The sequence below is a fragment of the Manis javanica genome, chromosome 3 (assembly GCF_040802235.1).
Source record: "Manis javanica isolate MJ-LG chromosome 3, MJ_LKY, whole genome shotgun sequence".
In the NCBI taxonomy this organism is placed as follows: domain Eukaryota; kingdom Metazoa; phylum Chordata; class Mammalia; order Pholidota; family Manidae; genus Manis; species Manis javanica.
Window position 1 is genome coordinate 192,926,676 of NC_133158.1, and position 20,682 is coordinate 192,947,357.

The window sequence follows — 20,682 nt, forward strand, 5'->3', positions numbered from 1 at the left end:
TAATAAGGTTAATTTGGAAAAAAATAAAAAGATAAGTTTACCTGGAATTAGTTTTCTCCTAGCCATAGCTGCAGCTCTGTGAGATTCATATTCAACAAATGCAAAACCACGATTTTTGGTCTTATCGATTGCACTTGGATAAACAATGACATCTATAACTCCTTCTGTAACTTTCTTCATTTCATCCAAAATTTCTTCCTTCTTCTTTTCCTTGGGAATAGCTCCAATAAATAATCTGCAATTATCCAAGCTTACACACACACCAATAAACTTTCCTGGTCGAATCTCATAATTATTAAGAATTCTGATGGCTGACTGGGCTTCTTCTTTTGTAGTGTACATCACAAATGCATAGCCTCGATTTTCCCCACTAAACTCCATCATTAGTCGAAACTCATATATTTTCCCAGCTCTTTCAAATACAGGAACTAGCTCATCTTCATACATATCACGAGGTATTTTTCCTACAAAAACTTCACAGCCTCTAGGTGGAGGAGGACCTTCCCAACCTGGAAGAGGAAAACAGACAAAGTCTAACAAGACATTTATATTCACCACTCAGTCATTTACTCATTCCACAGATTTACTGTAAGCCTTCTATGTGCCATGTACTATTCTAGGCATTCAGGATACAACATGAACAAAACAGAAGCCCCTTCCCTCAAAACAGTCATACCCTTGGCAAAGAAGATGACAGTAAGTGCTTTGAAAAAAAACAAAACTACAGAGGGGCTGATATTTTTGGTAGTCAGGTAAATCTTCTCTGAGCACATGAGCTTTAAGCAGAATCTGAATGAAATGAACGATCAAGCTTTGAGGATATATCAGGAAAAGGAAAAATCCAAATGCTTTATGTTAGAACAATGTAGAGCAGCACAGGGGTCTGTGTAGCTAGGATGTACCGGGGTGGGGGGGGGGACACAACATTAATTGGAGGGTTCTGAGCAAAGAAATTTCACTGGCTATTGTACCTATTTACTTGTTTGCATCTGGCCTGCATCTAATATAAACACCAGTCCTCTACTCACTGCTCTTTCAAATTCCTCCCCAGATGACCTCCCCTTTTAATCACTAGAGTAACCTTTTCCTGACTTCTTTCTAAACCCAGCCCAGCTTCTTTCTCAACAGCTTCTTAAACCAAGAGTCAAAAAATGTAACCGTAAAGACCTGTATAACATAAATAATATACTTTCTTTACCTCACAACAGTGAAAATGATTGCTAGAGTCCTTAAGCAGTTACAAGAAAAGAGTTGTTATTTAGGATATTTGGGGATACATACACCTGATGTAAATGACTACATTAAAGATTCAATTTTGTTTTAACATAAACAAATCCACACCTGGAGGAGGACCACCAAATTTCCTTTGCCCATTTTCTTGAACCATGTTGTAACCAGTCTTTTCCATCAAGGCAAGTAATGCTGCTTCATTCTGAGTACCAGTCCGGACTTTACTGCACCCACTTGTTCCATCTGTATTTTCTTCATTCATGGCTGCGGTTCCTAAAACAAAGTTTAAAGACAGTGTCTAAACCCATACACAAAAGTATATTCGAAATGGATCAAAGACCTGAATGTAAGTCATGAAACCATAAAACTCTTAGGAAAAAACATAAGCAAAAATCTCTTGGACATAAACATTAGTGACTTCTTCATGAACATATCTCCCAGGGCAGGGGAAACAAAAGCAAAAATGAACAAGTGGGATTATATCAAGCTGAAAAGCTTCTGTACAGCCAAGGACACCATCAACAGAACAAAAAGGTACCCTACAGTATGGGAGAATATATTCATAAATGACAGATCTGATAAAGGTTTGACATCCAAAATATATAAAGAGCTCATGCACCTCAAGAAACAAAAAGCAAATAATTCAATTAAAAAATGGGCAGAGGAGTTGAACAGACAGTTCTCCAAAGAAGAAATTCAGATGGCCAACAGACACATGAAAAGATGCTCCACATCACTAGTCATCAGAGAAATGCAAATTAAAACCACAATGAGATATCACCTCTCAGCAGTAATGATCACCACCATCCAAAAGACAAACAACAACAAATGTTGGCGAGGTTGTGGAGAAAGGGGAACCCTCCTACACTGCTGGTGGGAATGTAAATTAGTTCAACCATTGTGGAAAGCAGTATGGAGGTTCCTCAAAAAGCTCAAAATAGAAATACCATTTGACCCAGGAATTCCACTTCCAGGAATATACCCTAAGAATGCAGCAGCCCAGTTTGAAAAAGACAGATGCACCCCTATGTTTATCGCAGCACTATTTACAATAACCAAGAAATGGAAGCAACCCAAGTGTCCATCAGTAGGTGAATGGATAAAGAAGATGTGGTACATATACACAATAGACTATTATTCAGCCATAAGAAGAAAACAAATCCTACCATACCATTTGCAACAACATGAATGGAGCTAGAGGGTATTATGCTCGGTGAAATAAGCCAGGTGGAGGAAGACAAGTACCAAATGATTTCACTCATCTGTGGAGTATAAGAACAAAGAAAAGAACTGAAGAAACAAAACAGCAGCAGAATGAAAGAACCCACGAATGGACTAACAGTTACCAAAGGGAAAGGGACTGAGGATGGGTGGGAAGGGAGGGATAAGGGCAGGGAAAAAGACAGGGGGCCTTACGATTACATGTATAATGTGTCGGGGGCAGGGGGGCCACGGGGAGGGCAGTACAACACAAAGAAGACAAGCAGTGATTCTACAGCATCTTACTACGCTGATGGACAGTGACTGTAATGGGGTTTGTTGGGGGGACTTGTTGAAGGGGGGAGCCTAGTAAACATAATGTTCTTCATGTAATTGTAGATTAATGATAACAAAAAAACAAAACAAAACAAAACAGTGTTTATGACATGAAGGACCAGGAACCTATGAAGCTTTTCTTTGAGTTGCAAGAAACCAAGGATAGTGTAGTTGGTACATTTGGTGATCACTGCAGTCCGGCCTGCAAGGTTCCCTACAGTGGAAGCTGGAAATTTCTTTTAACATCACTGATCATTTAGATGGTACCTTTAGAAGGCTTAAAAGGGAGGTGAAAGTGAAAAAGTGGAAGGAACAAAAAAACAAAGAGTAGGAAAACAAAAGTAAGTGAAATGGAGTTAGAGAATAAGCAGGAGTAACAAAATACACTGCCACAAATGAATACATGATCACTGCTGATCTACACAGTCCAAGGTTTAAGTTATTTTATCATATATTTTTCTGTCTTATACTTGTAAGATAAATGTAGCCTAACACCAATAGTGCTCATGCTGCCAGCAATCCTCCAGAACTCCACCAGTTACTGCAGACTGAGCAGCGGTGTGGAATGAGTAAATGGAGCTTCAAATCAGCCTGTTACTATCTACTAGAAGCTACCAGGGAGAACAGGGATCACAACAACTTGTCCTCTAAGCAGAAACAGGAACTACTGTGATTTCCAGCCAGCAGTGGCTTAAGAAACTTACATCAATGGGTAGACAGGAACTAGAGAAGAGGAGCTGAGATCTATGTTGACCACTATATATAAAAACGTTTTTTTTAATGGACTTAATTACCATACCCTTAGGTTATCAGAAAAACCACTGATCCTAAAGATCAATACTGTGATTAATTCTGTTTTTTGATTTTATGTCTCATCCATGGTGTTGCCATGAACAAATATAAATATTAAAATCCACAGTATGAGAAATGCACTGGGAAAGCTATTTTCACTTTCAAAGGAACTTTCCTAATTACGAATGGAAACCAAGTCACTGTATCACAGCTTTTCAAAAAGAATGGAATTTTCAGCTATAGCACCTCAGTTTCAGACTTAGCTTTGCCACTTCCTAGCTGTACAACTTTGGACAACTTCCTCAGTCTCTTCACACCTAGTCTTTTCATTTGTAAAATGGGAGTCCACTAAAAGTTATCACAACTTTTGCTGTAAGGATTAAATGAGGTGACATATTGAAAAGGCTTTCTGAAATTACATAAGGCCAAATAAAGGTTAATTTTGATACTAAAGAGCAGTGCATCTCAATTTTTCATAGTTGCCACAACTGTTTTCAATTTGGCACTGTTGATGCAGGCAGCATGTTTTGTCTTTTTTTTTTCATAAACATCTTTCATTTTTTCAAAGGTAGAGAAGTGGGTGTGGTGTGATAGATATTTACCAAGGGAAGAGAGTCAGCACCTCCCTACTGGACAGAGGGTGGGCGTGAGTGGAGAGGACGTCACCGAGGGTGCTGCAGTCCGGGCACTAGGGATTCACAGACTGCTGGATTCACATCCTTCCTTTATGCTTATTTGCTATATAATTTTGCTTATTTGCTATATAATTTTGAGTAAGTTACTTAGCCCCTCAACTTCCTCATCTGTAAAACATAGATAATAATACCGTCTCACAGTTTTTCTGAATGTCATGTCAGTTAACTGTTCCAAGAAAACAAAAACCCTCTAAGACTTTTTTTTTGGCCTTGAACACGAACACTAATTTTTTTGCATATAATGGAACCTTTCAAGTCATTAAACACCTACAAATAACTATAACTTAGATCCAGATATTCAATTTCTTTTACAATAATTGACTTCAAAACAAAACTGTGACCCTAGATAGAGATAGGCTGAGAATAACAATCATAAGAAGTTTGGTTTATTTATAGTAATTTATAAATAATTCATATTATTTATGATAATAGAAATGCCAGGGAATTTCTATACATTATGTCTAATCTCTATAACTACTAGAAGGGAGACCCGACTTTGCTAAAAGAAAATTATTATTATTTCCAAAGATGAAAAAATTGAGTCTAAGAAAGAGAAATTATCCAAGATCACAAGGCTAGTAAGTAGCACAGACAGAATTCAAACCCAGGTCTGCTTGATCTCAAATTATCTCCTCCCGTCAAGAAAATCATTTTGACAAACTTTTGGCCACAACTTTAACGGTCCCTGAAAAATAACAAAGAAGCCCCCAAACTGACTTTTATACAAATGAAACCTTCAGAAATGATAAGTTGTTATAGCTAAAATTAAGTGACCTCTTAAAACCTTCCTGGTTTTAAAGTATCTGAATTTTTCTGAGTGATAATGAACAAAGATACAAACACATATCAACACCACACACAATCTTTTTAGAGTCTTTAAAGCTCCTTCCAAGCTATTATATTGCATCCAATGGAGTCATTCTGAAGAAAAGATGGCAGGAAAGGACCTCACATGCCCATATAGTTACTACCTGCCATCTACCTCATTTCCTTAAACTTAGCAGCCCAGTTTTTACTAAGCCAAGATTCACTTATCAAACTTACTAATAAATATGTATTGAGAATGAAGTGTTCTACAGGCATCTTGAATTCTCTGTATTCAAACCTGAATGGCATTTTATCTCCCAAAACCTGTTCCTTCCTGTTTTAACCTCATCTCTATAAATGCATCCATCCAATCAATAAATGACACCACAATACACATATTTCCTCCTCTCCTCCAAAACTGCCCAAACCAAAAACCTGGAAGTTAACTCAGAGTCCTTTGACTCACAGCTAGTAAAAGTCACAAGACCTGCATGTTTTACCTTCTGAATATCTCTTGAAATCAATTATTTCCTGTCCATCCTCACAGCCTGTTCTCAGGCAATTATTTCTTCCTTGAATTAGTACCAGGTTCCTAACTGTTTTCCAGGGTTTAGTCTTGTCTCCTTCAAACAAAATCTCCACAATGCTGTCAAGGTGATATAAAATACATACCTGATTATCTTAAGCTTCTGCTGCAAATCAAAACTAAGGGGAAAATGAGTAATTTTCTTTATTTTTAATACTAGAATCATGAAAGTCCTTCTAAAAAAATATTTTAATACCTTAAAGGAAAATCTTACTAAGTTGTTTTTACTACTATATTAACTATTTTGGAAGGCAAAAAAAAAACACAAGACCAATAGAGAAATTTACAAACAGGGAAAAATGAACTGCAATACACATAACAAAAGGCTAACTTCCTTAAAATAAAAAGAGCAGCATGGTGTCATAATTAAAAGAGCAAACTCAGGTACCTGAATGATCATTTAAATGTGAATCCTGATTTTCCCCTTACTGTGACTTTGGCCAAGTTTGGTCTCAGTTTACATGTCTGTAAAAAGTGGAAAATAATGGTTCCAACTCACAAGGTTGTTGTCAGGATTAAGCCTAAAGGGCTTAAAGCAGTAGTTTGCATATAAGCATTACAAAAAATGTATTTACTATGTACCTAATATATAATAAAACAATATATAATACAAATTTCTAATAAAATAATGGTATTGCCTAATAAATTGGTTAATAAATGCTAAAGAAAACACAAACTGCAGCCAGGGACTGAAAACTCAAATTCACTCATTTGTTTAACAAATATTTATTAAGCACCAACTGTGTGACCAGGCACTATGTCTAGGATACATCCTTAAATAAAGGACCAAAATTCCTCCCTTGCATAGCTTTTACACCAGTAGGAAAAACAAATGATAATAAAATTAATAAGCAAATAATATTATGTTACAATTTTAAATAGGATAACTAGTACAGACCTCACTGAAAAGGAACATTTGGGCAAAGAATTAAGGAACCGAGCCATGTAGTTATTTGGGAAGAGCATTTTACAAAAGTAGAAAAACCAGAACAAAGGCCCAAGGTAGATGTGTGCATGGCCCATACACGGTACAGCAAGGGGACCAGTATGGTAAAACCAGAGGAAGAATAAGAATAGTAGGGGACGATGTCAGTGAGGTAACAAGCTGCCAAATCTCATAGACCTTTAAGGCAGGTAATGAAGGGCCTTAACTTCTATTCTGAGTTAAGTGAGGAGTCACTGTAGATTTTGAGCACAGGAATAATATGATTTTGCATTTTTTAGAGTATCATCTGGCTATTGTATTGAAAAGTCAGTCGAAGTGCCAAGGTGGAAGCAGGAAGACCAATTAGAAGACTACAACTAAACCTCAGGTGTGGCATAATGGTGGTATGGAGCAGAAATGCTATAAGGTGGAGAGGAAAACAAGCAGGCTCTGATATGAAACAGACTTTGAAGATATATCCAATAGAATTTTCTGACAGACTGGATGTAGATTGTGAGATAAACAGAAAAATCAGGGATAACAATAAAGTTTTGGCATGAGCAATGAGAAGCAGAGAGGTGAGGAGACTGAGATAAAACAGATTTTAGGGATAAGATCTGAGTTCATATTTTGGACATGTTAAGTTTGAGTATCCACTAAATGACCAATTCAAATGCCTACAAGGCACTAGAAGGAAATATTAAATGTGTAGAAGGGCCAGGTACAAGGCTCTAAAAGTGCCATGGACTGTGCTTACCACAAAGTCTATGAACCCTCTGAAAGGGGCAGTTTGGCTACTCAATTCTAGCAAACGGTTACCGTAAGGAAATCAGGTTTGCCCAGTTATGTCAAATTTTCCAATTTTTCAAGAGCAGCCAGAAATCTGCAGATTTATATGTGAAACGTCTCAGTTTTTAAAACCTGGGAGCCAAAGAGCCCCATTTATGTAATAAAACCGCAAAACTACATAAATATCATTTCCACTTTCATGGCAGATAGACACATGACTAAATTAATCTGGTGGAAAACCAAAACTCAGTCCCAGCTGTATCTTAATGCCAAATCCCAGTTCAAAAACTTAATAGTCAAATCCTCTCAATTCAGTTAAATTCTCTAACAATTATTGAATGTTTTCTATTTCCAAGTGAAATATGTCTTGCCCATTTTTTTATATTTGTATATACTAGAAAATGATCAACACAATAATTCTAGTTAACATCCATCACCATACAGTTAAAAATATTTTTTTGATGAGAACTTGTAAGATCTCCTCTTAGCAAGTTTCAAATATTTAGAAGAGTATTACTAACTATAGTCACCATGTTGGACATGACAAGCCCAGGAATTCTTTATTGCATAACTGGAAGTTCGTACCTTTCGACACCCTTCACCCATTTTTCCCACATTCTATCTAATTGGCTACAGTGTCTTCTACTCCCTATTATTCTACTGCTCCTCTATCAGCTTTGGTTTCCCATGACATCTATGGTCTTATGACCAGTGACCTTAGGCTACTGAATTTTGGACATTAGGGCACATGGCTCTTTGTAAGATCTGAGGAAGAGATGCCCCTCAACAGTGTTGGCAGGCCCTATGATATCTATCCCCATGAATAAAGGAAACAATTTCCTGCTGTTCCCAGAAGCACTTGAGGTTGTCATATATGACCCCTCCTCAGGGTGATCTCAACCTCCTGAAACTAATAGAATCCAGGCCTCAAATGAGGACCACAAAGCCCAGAACCCTTTCCTAGGAGGCCATGGGCAGCCATGCAAACTTGACGAAACAAGCGAGCTATTTTCCACCATCAAACAGTTTATCTGAGACACAGAAAGCTTGTGGTTCACATAAAAGGTGTTCATCATTCATGCTTGTAGATCACAACTTTGTTAAAAAGTATCCCTACAACAAAAAGAATGCCCCAAATTAAATACGACATAAACAATACAGCTGTCATTACTATACAAACCAATGCAACATAGGGCTGTCAGTTCTGTTGCATGAACTAGAAGCTGAAAAAACTCATCACAAGTATCATGTGAGGAAAAAAATGTCCCTAAAAAAGATGGTCCTTCTACAATCCTTCTAAAAAATTCAGAAGTCCTTAACTTCACATACTGTTGGCAGGTATGCATTACATTGGAATTATCTTTTCAAGGGGAAATTTGCCAATATTTATCAAAATCTAAGATGCATATAAACTTAGTAACTCAATTACTAAGAAATTAACCCACATAGTATGCAATGTGGCACAGAAAGCATATGCACTGAAACATTGTATGTAAAAGCAAAAATCCAGAAAACATTCAGTTGTCTACCAATAGGGCACTGATTCAAAAATTATGGTATAACTACACAACAGAATAATGCAGTTTTTAAAGAACATCACAGATTTGTGTGTGCTGATATGGCACACTATTCAAGAAATAGCATGAGAAAAAAGTAAAATGGGGAACAATACATTTACTGTAATGCCAACTTTGTATCTCTCACACACACACACACACACACACACACACACACATACACATTCATAGATGCCTGTATAGGCATACAAAAATTTTGGAAAAATTCACAATGAATTTTAATACTAGTTCTCCTTGGTGAATACAGGAATGAGGAATCAAGGGCTCTTCTCACTTCTCTGTGCATACCAAGGGCATGTGTTACTTAAAAGCCCTTACAGAAACAGATTCCCACTGTTTCTTAAAGATAAAATTCAAACCCTAAAAAGTCATAAAGATCCTTTCATAACCTGGCCCAACCTACCTCTACAACTTCATTTCTTACCTAATATCAACAACAATACTTACCTACTTGCCATTTCTCAAATGCACCATGTTCTCATAAACCAGTCTTTGCAAAGGTTGTTCACACAGTCCTTCCTCAATTTCTGAGAAAATATTCTCAAGAAATTCTCCAGGAGCCACACCCAATCCCCCACACCCCCTGCCGGTCCTCCCTTCTCAATGTTAAATTAAGTATTCCTTTGTTTGTATTACTACCACAGAACCCGTTGCAGAGTGCTAGACTGTCAACATCCTCCACTTCCTCTTCCCCAGCCCCTGCCAGGTATCACAAAAGGTCTGCTTTGTTATTTCCAAATCTCTACCACCATGTACACTCCCTGGCATATGATAAATGTTCAGTGAATGACATGAGGGACATTTTAATTTAACTAAAAATAATGGACTTGGATGAGAGAAGACGTGAGTTCTAGTTCTTAGTCAAAGGTCTTTGACAAATCACTCTACAACTTTTACCTTTACTTTCCTTATATGAGAAATTCCATTTTATGCTTACTTCTGCATTCATTTATTGAGCAGGTTATATGTCCTGCATGATGACAGGCACTTCACACACATTATCTCATTTAGTATTTATAATAACCCTGTGAGTTAAGTAGTATTATTTTCCATCTTAAAAAGAAATAAACTGAGCCTAAAAGAGATAAAATCATAGTGCTACTAAATTGGTAGGGTAAACATTCAAATCTGAGATCTGTCTGCCTACATATTGGGCTCCTAAATCTGAGCTCTTCAAAAAGTGATGTAATATGTCTGAGATCATAAAACTTACAAATTGTAACACCAGTACCTGAATCTAGATTTTTTCAAGTTTTTTTAACAAGATTATAACCAATTATTAATGCCTTCTTTGAAAAACTGTAGCATATTTTTAAACAAACAAAACACTGTGTTAATTAAGAAAAATTCACCAACAAAACTTTTTGGAAAACCCCTAATTATATAATTTCAGATTTATTAGGAGCTTTAAAAACTCTGTAATTCAACCTGCATGATGACAGGCACTTCATATACATTATCTCATTTAGTATTTATAATAACCCTGTGAGTTAAGTAGCATTATTTTCCATCTTAAAAAGAAATAAACTGAGACTAAAAGAGATAAAATCATAATGCTACTAAATTGGTAGGGTAGATATGTTTGCACCTGATGTTTGCATCCTCTTTTTAATATTGGCACAAATCAGTCATCCATTGTATTCTTGAATTCTCACAAGAAACTCACTATCCCCCAGAGCAACTTAACTTTAACTCTCTAATCAAGTTCTTCCTTACAATGGATCATGACCTCTTTCTCTGTCACATTCACATACAGATCCTGACATCATCCTTTGGTTAAACTCAATATGGCTCTTTCCTATAACTGCATTTAAAAAATGATTCTCCAACCTAAGTATTACCAGTTCTTTTCACCCAACATTTCCTAAAACTGATGTCCCTTAAAATATTATTCCAGGACTTAACAGTCTTCAAAAATGTGTTCCTTGCCTAAATACATCTGAAAATCTCTATACCTCCCTCCTAAGAGCATCACAATGAACATCAGTATATTTAAGGCCATGAAAAGTTTCCGTTAAGACAAACCTTTCAGCTTTGTTAACTCAGTGCTTTCCAAACATTTCAGCATGATACCCTAATATTCCTTGCTATCTCTATTAACTTTCTATAGAACCATCTGGAAAATGCTTCATTAACTTCTTCTTATATGATAAACTTTCATGTTCTCTCACTATCCTGCTTTTCCTGTAAAAGCATGGTGGGCAAAACTGCAAAGTCCAACAGTACAGAGAAAGATTACATTAGTGTTTTATACAGCTGCAAGATACTGATAGCTCAACTTAAGCACACTGTCAACAGAAGAACCCAGATCTGCCCTAGCCTGTATTAAGTGACCAGATTTTAGAGTCTTACTGAATGGACTTTATCAGATTGAACCCACCAGTTATTCCCACTCTCCCCTCTGATCTTTCACTGTGTCCCATCCATGAAATGTGTCCCCCTTATGCAAGACATACCTTTCATATTTACAAGTTAATTAGAAGTTATCTTTCCAAATATAACCAGAAAATATCTTAAAACTGCCCTAGTCTGACCAGTGAATAGTAATACACTGTCTTAAATTGCCTACATTGTCTTAACTAGTCAACATTTTGTCATCACTGTAATAAGATAGAACATCTACCCATTAATACTATTGGGGCCTTATAATTTATTTTAAATATGTACTTGCATTGGAATAACAAGTATAGATGATATTCTGAACAACCTTTTTTTTCAAATAAAGCTACACTGTAAAGGCCTGTCTCCAGAGAAGGTAAAATGCTGTTCTGCTTTTCCTCAATTTCTCCTTCCAAGTTCATTTCATGATGGCAAGTATTTTCTCATTTCTCTTCATCTACATCATTTTTAGATACTTCTAATTTACTGGCCTCACACATTTATTAAATAGCAGAATCAGAAAGTAGAAAAGAAGCCTTCTCAAGGGAAAAGTCTTAAGTCTGTATTAACAGACGTGTACCTTACACTATACTTCAGAAACGTATTTTACTTATGTGACATCAAATTCATTAAATAAGTCAATGTATTATTAAGATTCTGATAAGAGACATAAGTTACTCTCTAACAATCAGAATCATTAATGAAATAAACATTAAATATCAGACTAACTTTCAGGCTTTTGTCTTCAAAAAAATGGTGCTTTTCTACTATCATTCTTTTATTAAAAGCATTTTAAAAGATGTAACTACCTTTCTCCATTTAAGATTGTATTTACTCTAGGTTTTGCCATTACACCATCACTGATGATTCTGCAGAAAGAAAATATTAGAATTGCAAGTGTAGAACTTAAATCACCTCTGATTTTATACATAGGAAAAACTAAAAGCAGATAAGGTAAACAGACCTGCTTAAGGTCACAAAACTAGAAATTAAAAAGACCTGAGCTTCCAACCCTCAGAGATTTATAAACTTTGGCTCTCTTCCATAATTCAGTTCAGAGAAACCTTAATCCCACAGGACATCATCCTGACCCACTACATGAAAGACATCGTGTTGATACCATGTACAGAATAAGTTTGAGATTTTTATTTTTAAAACATGCTGGAAAAAGAATGAGAAAAAGAAATTAAGATTCTATGTAATACTACCTTACATACAATATTTGTTCCTTATAAAAGTGTTAGGTAAGCATGACTTCTTTCATTTTCCAAGATGTAAAATTTAATTAATTAAAAGCACTCAAAAAAAAACCCTGTAATTCAGTTTGCTCTAAATGGCTGATTTCTGCAACCCAACCCACTCCACAGTTAACTCACATCCCATATATTCAAGGTCAATCCATGTCTCTAAATTTGTGTTTTTTAAATATATCATCTTAAGGTCTCATGTTGAAATAACAGGCCCTACATTAAAGCATCTTTTTACAAGAAAATGACTAGAAACATATGCTAGACTTAGCACTCCAGAAATCTCAACCAAAATATTATAAAAGCTTAAAATTACAGAGGACACACTACACAGAGTCATCAATCTCATCCTCTCTTTAGAAAGGAAGTGATATCTTAAAGCACCTAAAAGTAATAAGAATGCTTAAAAATATCTAACTTTAGCGCCATATTTAACATTATTTAAAATTTTTTAAAAGAACCAGAAGTCAAGAATATCAACCAGAGAATTATAAACCAAATGTAAAACAGGCATACAGTATCTTGATAGCCCTTCCAAAATAGCCAGAATCAATCTGAGAATTACCAAAATTCCAAGGAAGCACAGCAGTCCTACATATTTTGACGAAATCGACACACCAGCTGATGCTTCCAGAGTCAGTCCTCTGCTACTCTCAGCTGGGCATTCACAGTGCAAATGTTCTACAAACTTTTTTCCTTACCCTGCTGCCCCAAGGAATCTGAGTAAGGGAAGAAAAGTCCTGAGCAAAAGAATGACATATATGATTTATGCAAAAAAAAGGGAGAAGAGGGTAGCTTAAAAGATGTACTATATATAAACTTTAGCTTTCACAGATAAATTGTTTTTCCTAAACTTTGGACTTTCAAAGATTCTGTTTCAGCTCAGTTTCAAAAGTAAAAGAAAAAACCCCCACTAAACTATAGAGGGCCAAGACAGCATAGCCAATCGCAGGATAGATATTTTGAGTACTCTGAATCAAACCTTTAGCTTGAAACGCTAATTATATCTTAATTTTAAGTATCTTAATAAATTAACAAAATATAAATCGTCAAATCTGTACTGCCTTTCAAAGTCAAAAATATATTAAGACAAGTTTAGCAAAATAGATGTGAAAATTATGATTTATCTAATTCGTGTCAGTTGTGTTCAAACTATTCAAACTGAAACCACATCTTGATTTACTGTAAAAATTTATGAAGTGAAAATAACCATTTTATAAATTCTATGATTTTTAAAAACAATGTAAGAGTGAGAACACTAATTTTTAAATTATCAAAATACTTTTATAGAAAGCACATTAGATCTTTATGTATAAACATATATGCAGATTTGTAAGAGAAGCCAAGTCTTAAAAAAGCTCCAGTTGATATTCCCTCTATAAATGGCCAAATTATAATCACCATATATTCAAAGGCTATATATTCAAGTTATAATCACCATATATTCAATGGCATTCCAAATTACATGGCATTAAGTTCCTGTTTTGTTAAGCTCAGTTGTTATTGAGTATTGTACACTGAGACCATGGTTGCCAAGTCAATGGAAGTCTTAGTGGTAACTCATTTTAGTGACAGACTGCACTACACCAACACGGTTGGGAAATGAGAACAATTAATCAGAAGTGTGTGGATATGTAAGTGTAACATTATTTTACAATACAAGGGTATAGATGGATCATTTCAATTCTGTTTTAAATTATTTTTATTGAAGAATGAGTGCACACTTTTATTCCTGGAAGTAAAATATATAATGTATAAAAAGTTTTAGTGCTGGGTGTTTCACAACTTTTAGCTAATGTTTAATAATTGCAGCATTAATAATGTCTTTCATGGCACAACTCCACAGCTGTGGAGGGCAGATTTAAATTTAGAAACACTTAAAAACAATATAATACTACATTTTTAAAATACTACTTTCAACTCAAGTGTACTATGCTCTTTGAACTTAGGCTAAAGATATCCACAAAAGAACCAAAATTTGTAGACACTACTACAAAACAGTACACTATTCCTTACATAAGATCTTCTATAATATGTCATCTGAAGTCTGTCACAATTTGAACACAGAAATTATATTTTCTTCCCTCATTTTCTTGCTTTACCAACCAGCACTTATAAAATAAAATGGGAAACAACATCCACCATCAATATGCATATCTGGACAGATTTTACACCAATTACTTGTATTCACAAACCCTCCTTAAACCAACATGTCTAAGTTTTACAATGACAAAAATGACACCACTAATTAGAAATATGAGGCTTAATTTCAGTCCATAAACTGGCATATTCTTGTTATTAATAATTCTTCACTCATAAACAGTAATACACATGCTTCTATTCAAGTATTTGATATAAATCATAGTCTTTGGCAAAAGTGTTTTAAGTCCGGTACTCCACCTTCTTAAGGGAAAATTAACAATGAAAGCAGAAACTTAAGGAGAATCTAAGGCACTACTAGTATTTAGTGATTGCAGCACTAATTATGTCTTTAATGGCACATAGCTGCACACAAACTAATTTGAAATAGTGTTTTAAATGTGTACCCTGGAAAGGAGTCTTATCATTAAAATTAAAGCCCGTAAGGAGTTTTAATTCTTGAAAGGGCTCCAAATGGAAATTTTGTCCAACTACTCAACTATAAATTGTCATGATATTGAAATGAAAATACCTTCCCATTATTTAAAGAAGCAAAATTCTACCAACACGTGAATATATTGCTGATACTAGTCTACTTATAGATACAATATATCGTGCTTTCTGGTTCTAACACCATCCTCAAACACAAAGTGGGGCAGATTTGTAAGAGAAGTCTTTAAAAAGCTCCAGTTGATACTCCCTCTATAAATGGCCAAATTATAATCATATATTCAAAGGCTATCAATTATCTACCAAGAATGTAAAGAGAAAGCTTAAATAAACCTCAACATTAACTAAATTCACATAGGAGCAAACTGTTGCCCAAATAAAGGGACTTCATAAGGATCCCAGAAATTGATTATCAACGGCAGGATCAAGTCTCAGGTCTCCTGACTGCAAGCTCACTGGTTTCCCCAGCACCTCAAAGAAAGTATTTTTAAAATGGGTAGTTAAAATTATCTGGTGTTAGGAAACAAAGATTGTACTACTGCGTGCATTACCGTCCAGAGCTGCCTGCCGTGCGTTGCGGGTGGCCCGGGGTCAGTCAGCTTTCCCTGACACCGCAGCTTCCCATGGCTCAAAATCCAACACACAAATAAGCACTTAGGGAAGAAACAGAGAGTCAAAAGCAGAGAAAAGAGAAAAATTCGAGGCTCATCCCCACTTACAACTCAGTGAAAACGACACGATCGCCAAATCTCACCCAGCAGGCGGGACGCCGGGACGTCGCCCCAAAGCCTCCAGAGAGGACAGACGGGAGCAACATCGGCCGGGCCGCTGGGAGGGCGGGCAGCCGGCCTCGACCTGCGGCGCTCGACGGAGACACGCGTGCTAGCAGAGAAACATGGAGGGCAGCAGGAGGGAAGCGGCGGAAGGCGGCGGGCAGAGCGGAAATACGGCTGGGAGAAGGCTGGGCGCCCCGGAGCGGAAGGAGGCGCTGAGGGGCCCCGACGGGACCCGGGGCTAGAGGCCGGACGGCCGGGCCGCGGGGCGCAGGGGGCGAGGTCGGGAACTGTTTTCAAAAGATCCCGCCTGGGGCTGGGAAGCTGCGTCTATGAGCCCTGCCCTCCAGCTGCCCGACGGGGTGGGGGCTGAACGCGAACGCCGAAGAAACCGCCTCCAGCGGGGCGCAGGTCCCTACTGCGCATCCGGCGGGACAGCGAGCGGGGCAGGGCTTTCGGCGGCGGGAAGGCAGGTTTCCAGCCGTTACCGGTAGTTTGGCAGTGACCCCGCTGCCCCCGTCCCTCCTCACCCCGACGGGTCTTCAAATGTTGGTCCTAAATCTCTCTGGGACCAACGACCACAAACCGCCACATCCGTCTCTGGTACCAGTCGGTCGGAGCGGGGCGAAGGGTCGCGCTGACCTCGTGCCTGAGCTAGGTTCCCAGCGGGCTCCGCGCGCTGTGGCTTAGGCAGCCCCACGTGGAGTGGTGCTTCGAACACTCATTGGCCGATCCCTGGGAGGAGCAAAGTGGAGGTGGGCGGGACCAAGGCTTGAATCTGCAGGGGGCTCTTGGGAGAGGAGTAAAAGTGCTTGGAGTGACAGGCACTTAAGCCAATGGGAGAGAGGAGGAGGAGTTTTCCGGGCACCGGAGTGTTTATCCAAAGATGTGTGTTTTGTTAGGGCGTTTGAAAACAAGGGCTATTATTTGAATTTCCGCACTCCTCTTATAAAGAGGAAAAGTCTAGATGCGTTTGTAGTCGTCTTTTTAAATGTCTAGGTGTGTTGTAGTGGTCTTTTTAATTGACAGGGTTTTCAAGTCTTAAACTACAGATAGAACCCAGGTTTAAGTGGCAAAGGAAAAATAAAAATAAAAACAGCTTTAGGAACCAAGTCTGCAGACTCATACACCATTAGAGCTGGAAAGAACCTAGGTCATGTAACTTCTCCTTTACCAAACGAGGAAATTGATACCGAAGATAATCCCCAGAGTTATGCAGTAACAGGTCCCCTAGTTCCCAGCCTGACCCCAAACTGGGGCCACTCACAGCAACTTTGGCAAAGGTGCTAGCCCCATGCATCCCCATGTTGCGTGTGGGGAAAGAGAGAGACAGCTTAAGTAGTTACCTCAAGTTCAGACAGCAAGTGAGTGGCCCCAGTTTGGCTCTGACCCTGGGCACCTAACCACTATGCTATAAGGTCTCAAAATGTGTCCACAGATGGGTGGCATGATGCCCAGTATACAATTGAAGCTTAACAAATATTCTTTCCTAAACTTTCTGCCCTTCAGTCAATGAATATCAACCTCATTTATTTAGGCTGTATGGGTTCAAAATATAGCAACTAGAAAATCTAGAATAATGGAATGTACCTACTTGGCTTTTTTTTTTTTTCTGTTTTTCCCCCCCTACATGTCAGTTCTCTACTTCAACAACTGTGAGGGTGATAATTGTTCTTATCATATTGATTACTACTTATGGCTGCTCTTTTAATTCTTCAGAAAAAGATTCCCACATTCTTTATTTTCATGTTGGTGCCATCTCAATTCTCAGTAATTAAACCTAAATACATGTGTTTAAGGTTAAACTACCTGAAATTATGTTAGATTAATGTTAGTCTTAAATTTAAATAACCAATTTCTAGACGTTGCTGCACGATCCTTAAAACCTCGCTGCACGATCCTTAAAACATCACTAGGTGGAGATGTTATCTTGTGAGGTGCAAAAGATAGGTCTTGGAAGTAGCAAGAAGGCTTGTTTTACATTTCTAGTTTTCTTTTTTCCCCTTTTCCCCACCTTTCTTCCCCTTTCTCCGGGGCTCCCAAGCATAAAGGAAACCGAATAAACAAAGATTTCTCAATAGACACTAGAGTAAGGCCATAGAACCTTACTTTAGATAAAGAAGTATTATTTAAAGACCCTTCCAGGACTCACATTGTATGTCCTTTTGGTCAGATTCCTTCTAAAGCATTTATTATCCAAAGTCTGTTAATAGAGATACTTTCCAAATGGCATATAAAATAGATATCTGTATGTAAAATTAAAGGAATGGCCTTTAACTTTATTTCTCCAGGCTCCTAGAAAAAAAGATCTAACCCACCTTACCAACTAGAACTCTTTTTCAGAAATAAATCCCAAATTAGGGTTTGTTATAAGTTTGTTTGCAAGTTTATGGGGAAAGGTGATCCAAATGAACAGAAGAACAAAAATAAGTGATATAGAAGTATTTTTGAGTGAAAAGAAGCCGAAAGTTGGACGATACTTGTTAGTGAGGGCGAAAATAGAAGTGGAGCTTTGCAAACACAATGAGTAATCCTGACTAGGGCATGGGAAGAAAAGTTACCACTAAAATGTGGAAGCTATATGTGGAATATGATGGATAAAGTAGTCTGGATACCATGTAAATGTTTTTTCCCATATAAAATGCAAGCTTTTGGAATTAAGGCTATCTTCACATCCTTTCTGTAAAATACAAACCTCCAAAAGGAAGAAAAGCAATGAGACATCTGTGTAAGTGTTTAAAATCCTTAGTCTTAATAAAAGAAATGACAGATGGGTGGTTTTATAAAAAAGAGCGTTGTGCAATGTTCTGGGCTGGTTTCTGTGCATTGGACCTTCTTCCCTCCACATCTGGCAGTGATGGCACAGATCCACCAAAAATATGGCAATCACTTGCATGTTTATAGAATTAATGACCTACAGGACACAGCTTGGGAGCTAAGGACCGATCTGGTGACTCTCCATCTAAAGGATATCTCAAAACCCTTTCAAAGTATGGGGGCTTTTTTTTACTCTTACAGTAAATATATTTATTCCAGTTCACTGACCCTGGTTTGGTACTCTGACTAATAGATTAATTTGAACTTTTCATGATTCTGGAATGTGAGTATCAGCACCAAGATGATTATAAGGTAGAATAGGTGCTTTCTCCAGTCATGGTGATAGGTTACCCTGAGCCATCATGTACACACATCCCTCCCATGATTAACAACCTATCCTTCCAAATCAGACATAGAGATCTTTGTACATAATTTAATGACTACAGAGGGAACAAACCCATAACTAAACCTCAGTTAATAAAGCCAACCTTTGTAGGGTTGGTATTGTTAGTTAACATCAAGATCCAGACATCCAATTATTATTATTATCTTAATCATCTATGATACCAGAAATACTGTTAGGAAATGCCAGGAAAATAATATTTTCTTACCCTCCTAGAGATATAGACTCAACTCACTTGAGAAAACTAACATATATAAATAATAATTTTCTGACAGTGAAGATTAAAAATGTAAGCACTCAGTTGGGGAGAGAGTGTGACAAACTCTTTGCCATCTTATCTCATTGGAGATACTTGGCAATGTACTTCTTGGGTAACGGATCACCATGAAGCCATAGCTGACAGACACCTTCAGAATCATTAGGCTGAGAGAGCCAGTATGACTGGCCCCAAATCACAGAACCAGTCTGTGGCTATACTCAATCTCCAGCTCCTTCCTCTCTTCTTTTAGTCTTGTACACTGGCTCTCACAGAAACTTTTAAGTTGCAACTTCAACTTATGCAGTGGCTTAAAAAAACATCATAAATATATTTGACAAAGAAAAAATTATTTTAGCCGAGGACAAGGTCAGCTGTGGTTCAGGGACATCAGCACTCTGGCTATGAAGGATGTGTGAGGCAAAGCAGTTTCTTGGGCATGACATTTTCTTTGCCTTCCTGGGTGGCGCCTTCCTTAGATGACTCCATCTCTGCTCAACTCTGTCATTTGTCAGAGCTGAAGATGCAGGGGGAGACTCCCTCTCTGTGCCTAGGAGAGCATTTTACGTTTTTTCATATGCCAGGAATAAAGAGTCCATGGAACTCTTAGGGGTAAGTAGAATGCCATTATACTCCATGATGCAGGTCTGTTTTAAAGCACTGGATCTAATAAACCATTGTATCTGTTTTAATTTGAATTGATCCACTTGAATCTACAATCTCTAGAGCAACTCAGAAATGACTAGCCTTTTATGTTTCACCAGTTTTTACATACTCCATTCCAATTCTCGTTCTTAATAAACAAGATAGAATATGTGTCAACCAGTGTCTTAGCACCAATGAATTACTAAGCCCTTGTGACTTTAAGAGAAAAGGAATCTTGTTCTGTCGGAATAACGTATTTACATGTAAACTGTCTTCATCACTACTATCTGTAATTCTGGCTTTCATCAGGACTGCCCCGTATGGGACAGGCCTTCCAGACTGAATTAGCACTACTTCTTTGGTAACGTCCAGAGACATTCGCTTTGTGTAACCTAGAGGAAGGGCTTCAGTTCTGTGAATAACTAAGAGGTAAAGTAAGTCTGTAGTATGTGTGTAGAGTGCTAGGAAGTGGATGAGTAGTGCATATGTCAATTAGTTGGTGTTATAGGAAAGGAGTGGTGGTAAGATGACTATGAGATGTAAATTCAGAATGACTGTTTTAAGGAAAAATATTAATAGCATGAAACATAGTTAAAATTTTACACAGGGTAGTTTTCTCTTATTGCTCATTTATTC

The 20,682-nt window shown here is 37.4% G+C and overlaps 1 protein-coding gene across 3 annotated transcripts in view; it reads right to left on the bottom strand.

Annotated features, from left to right (window-relative positions):
- The window catches only part of RBM46 (RNA binding motif protein 46), a 46,865-nt gene extending 30,281 nt beyond the window's left edge, over positions 1–16,584 (bottom strand). For all 3 annotated transcript variants that reach the window (XM_017679153.3, XM_073232554.1, XM_073232555.1), the window contains exons 1-3: positions 16,456–16,584; positions 1,342–1,503; positions 42–509 (exon numbers count right to left, since the gene is read on the bottom strand). In XM_017679153.3, the coding sequence (XP_017534642.1) occupies positions 42–509; positions 1,342–1,492 (619 nt within the window). In that variant the 5' untranslated portion in view covers positions 1,493–1,503; positions 16,456–16,584. The remainder of the gene's footprint in view (positions 1–41; positions 510–1,341; positions 1,504–16,455) is intronic.
- Positions 16,585–20,682: the final 4,098 nt, after the last annotated feature.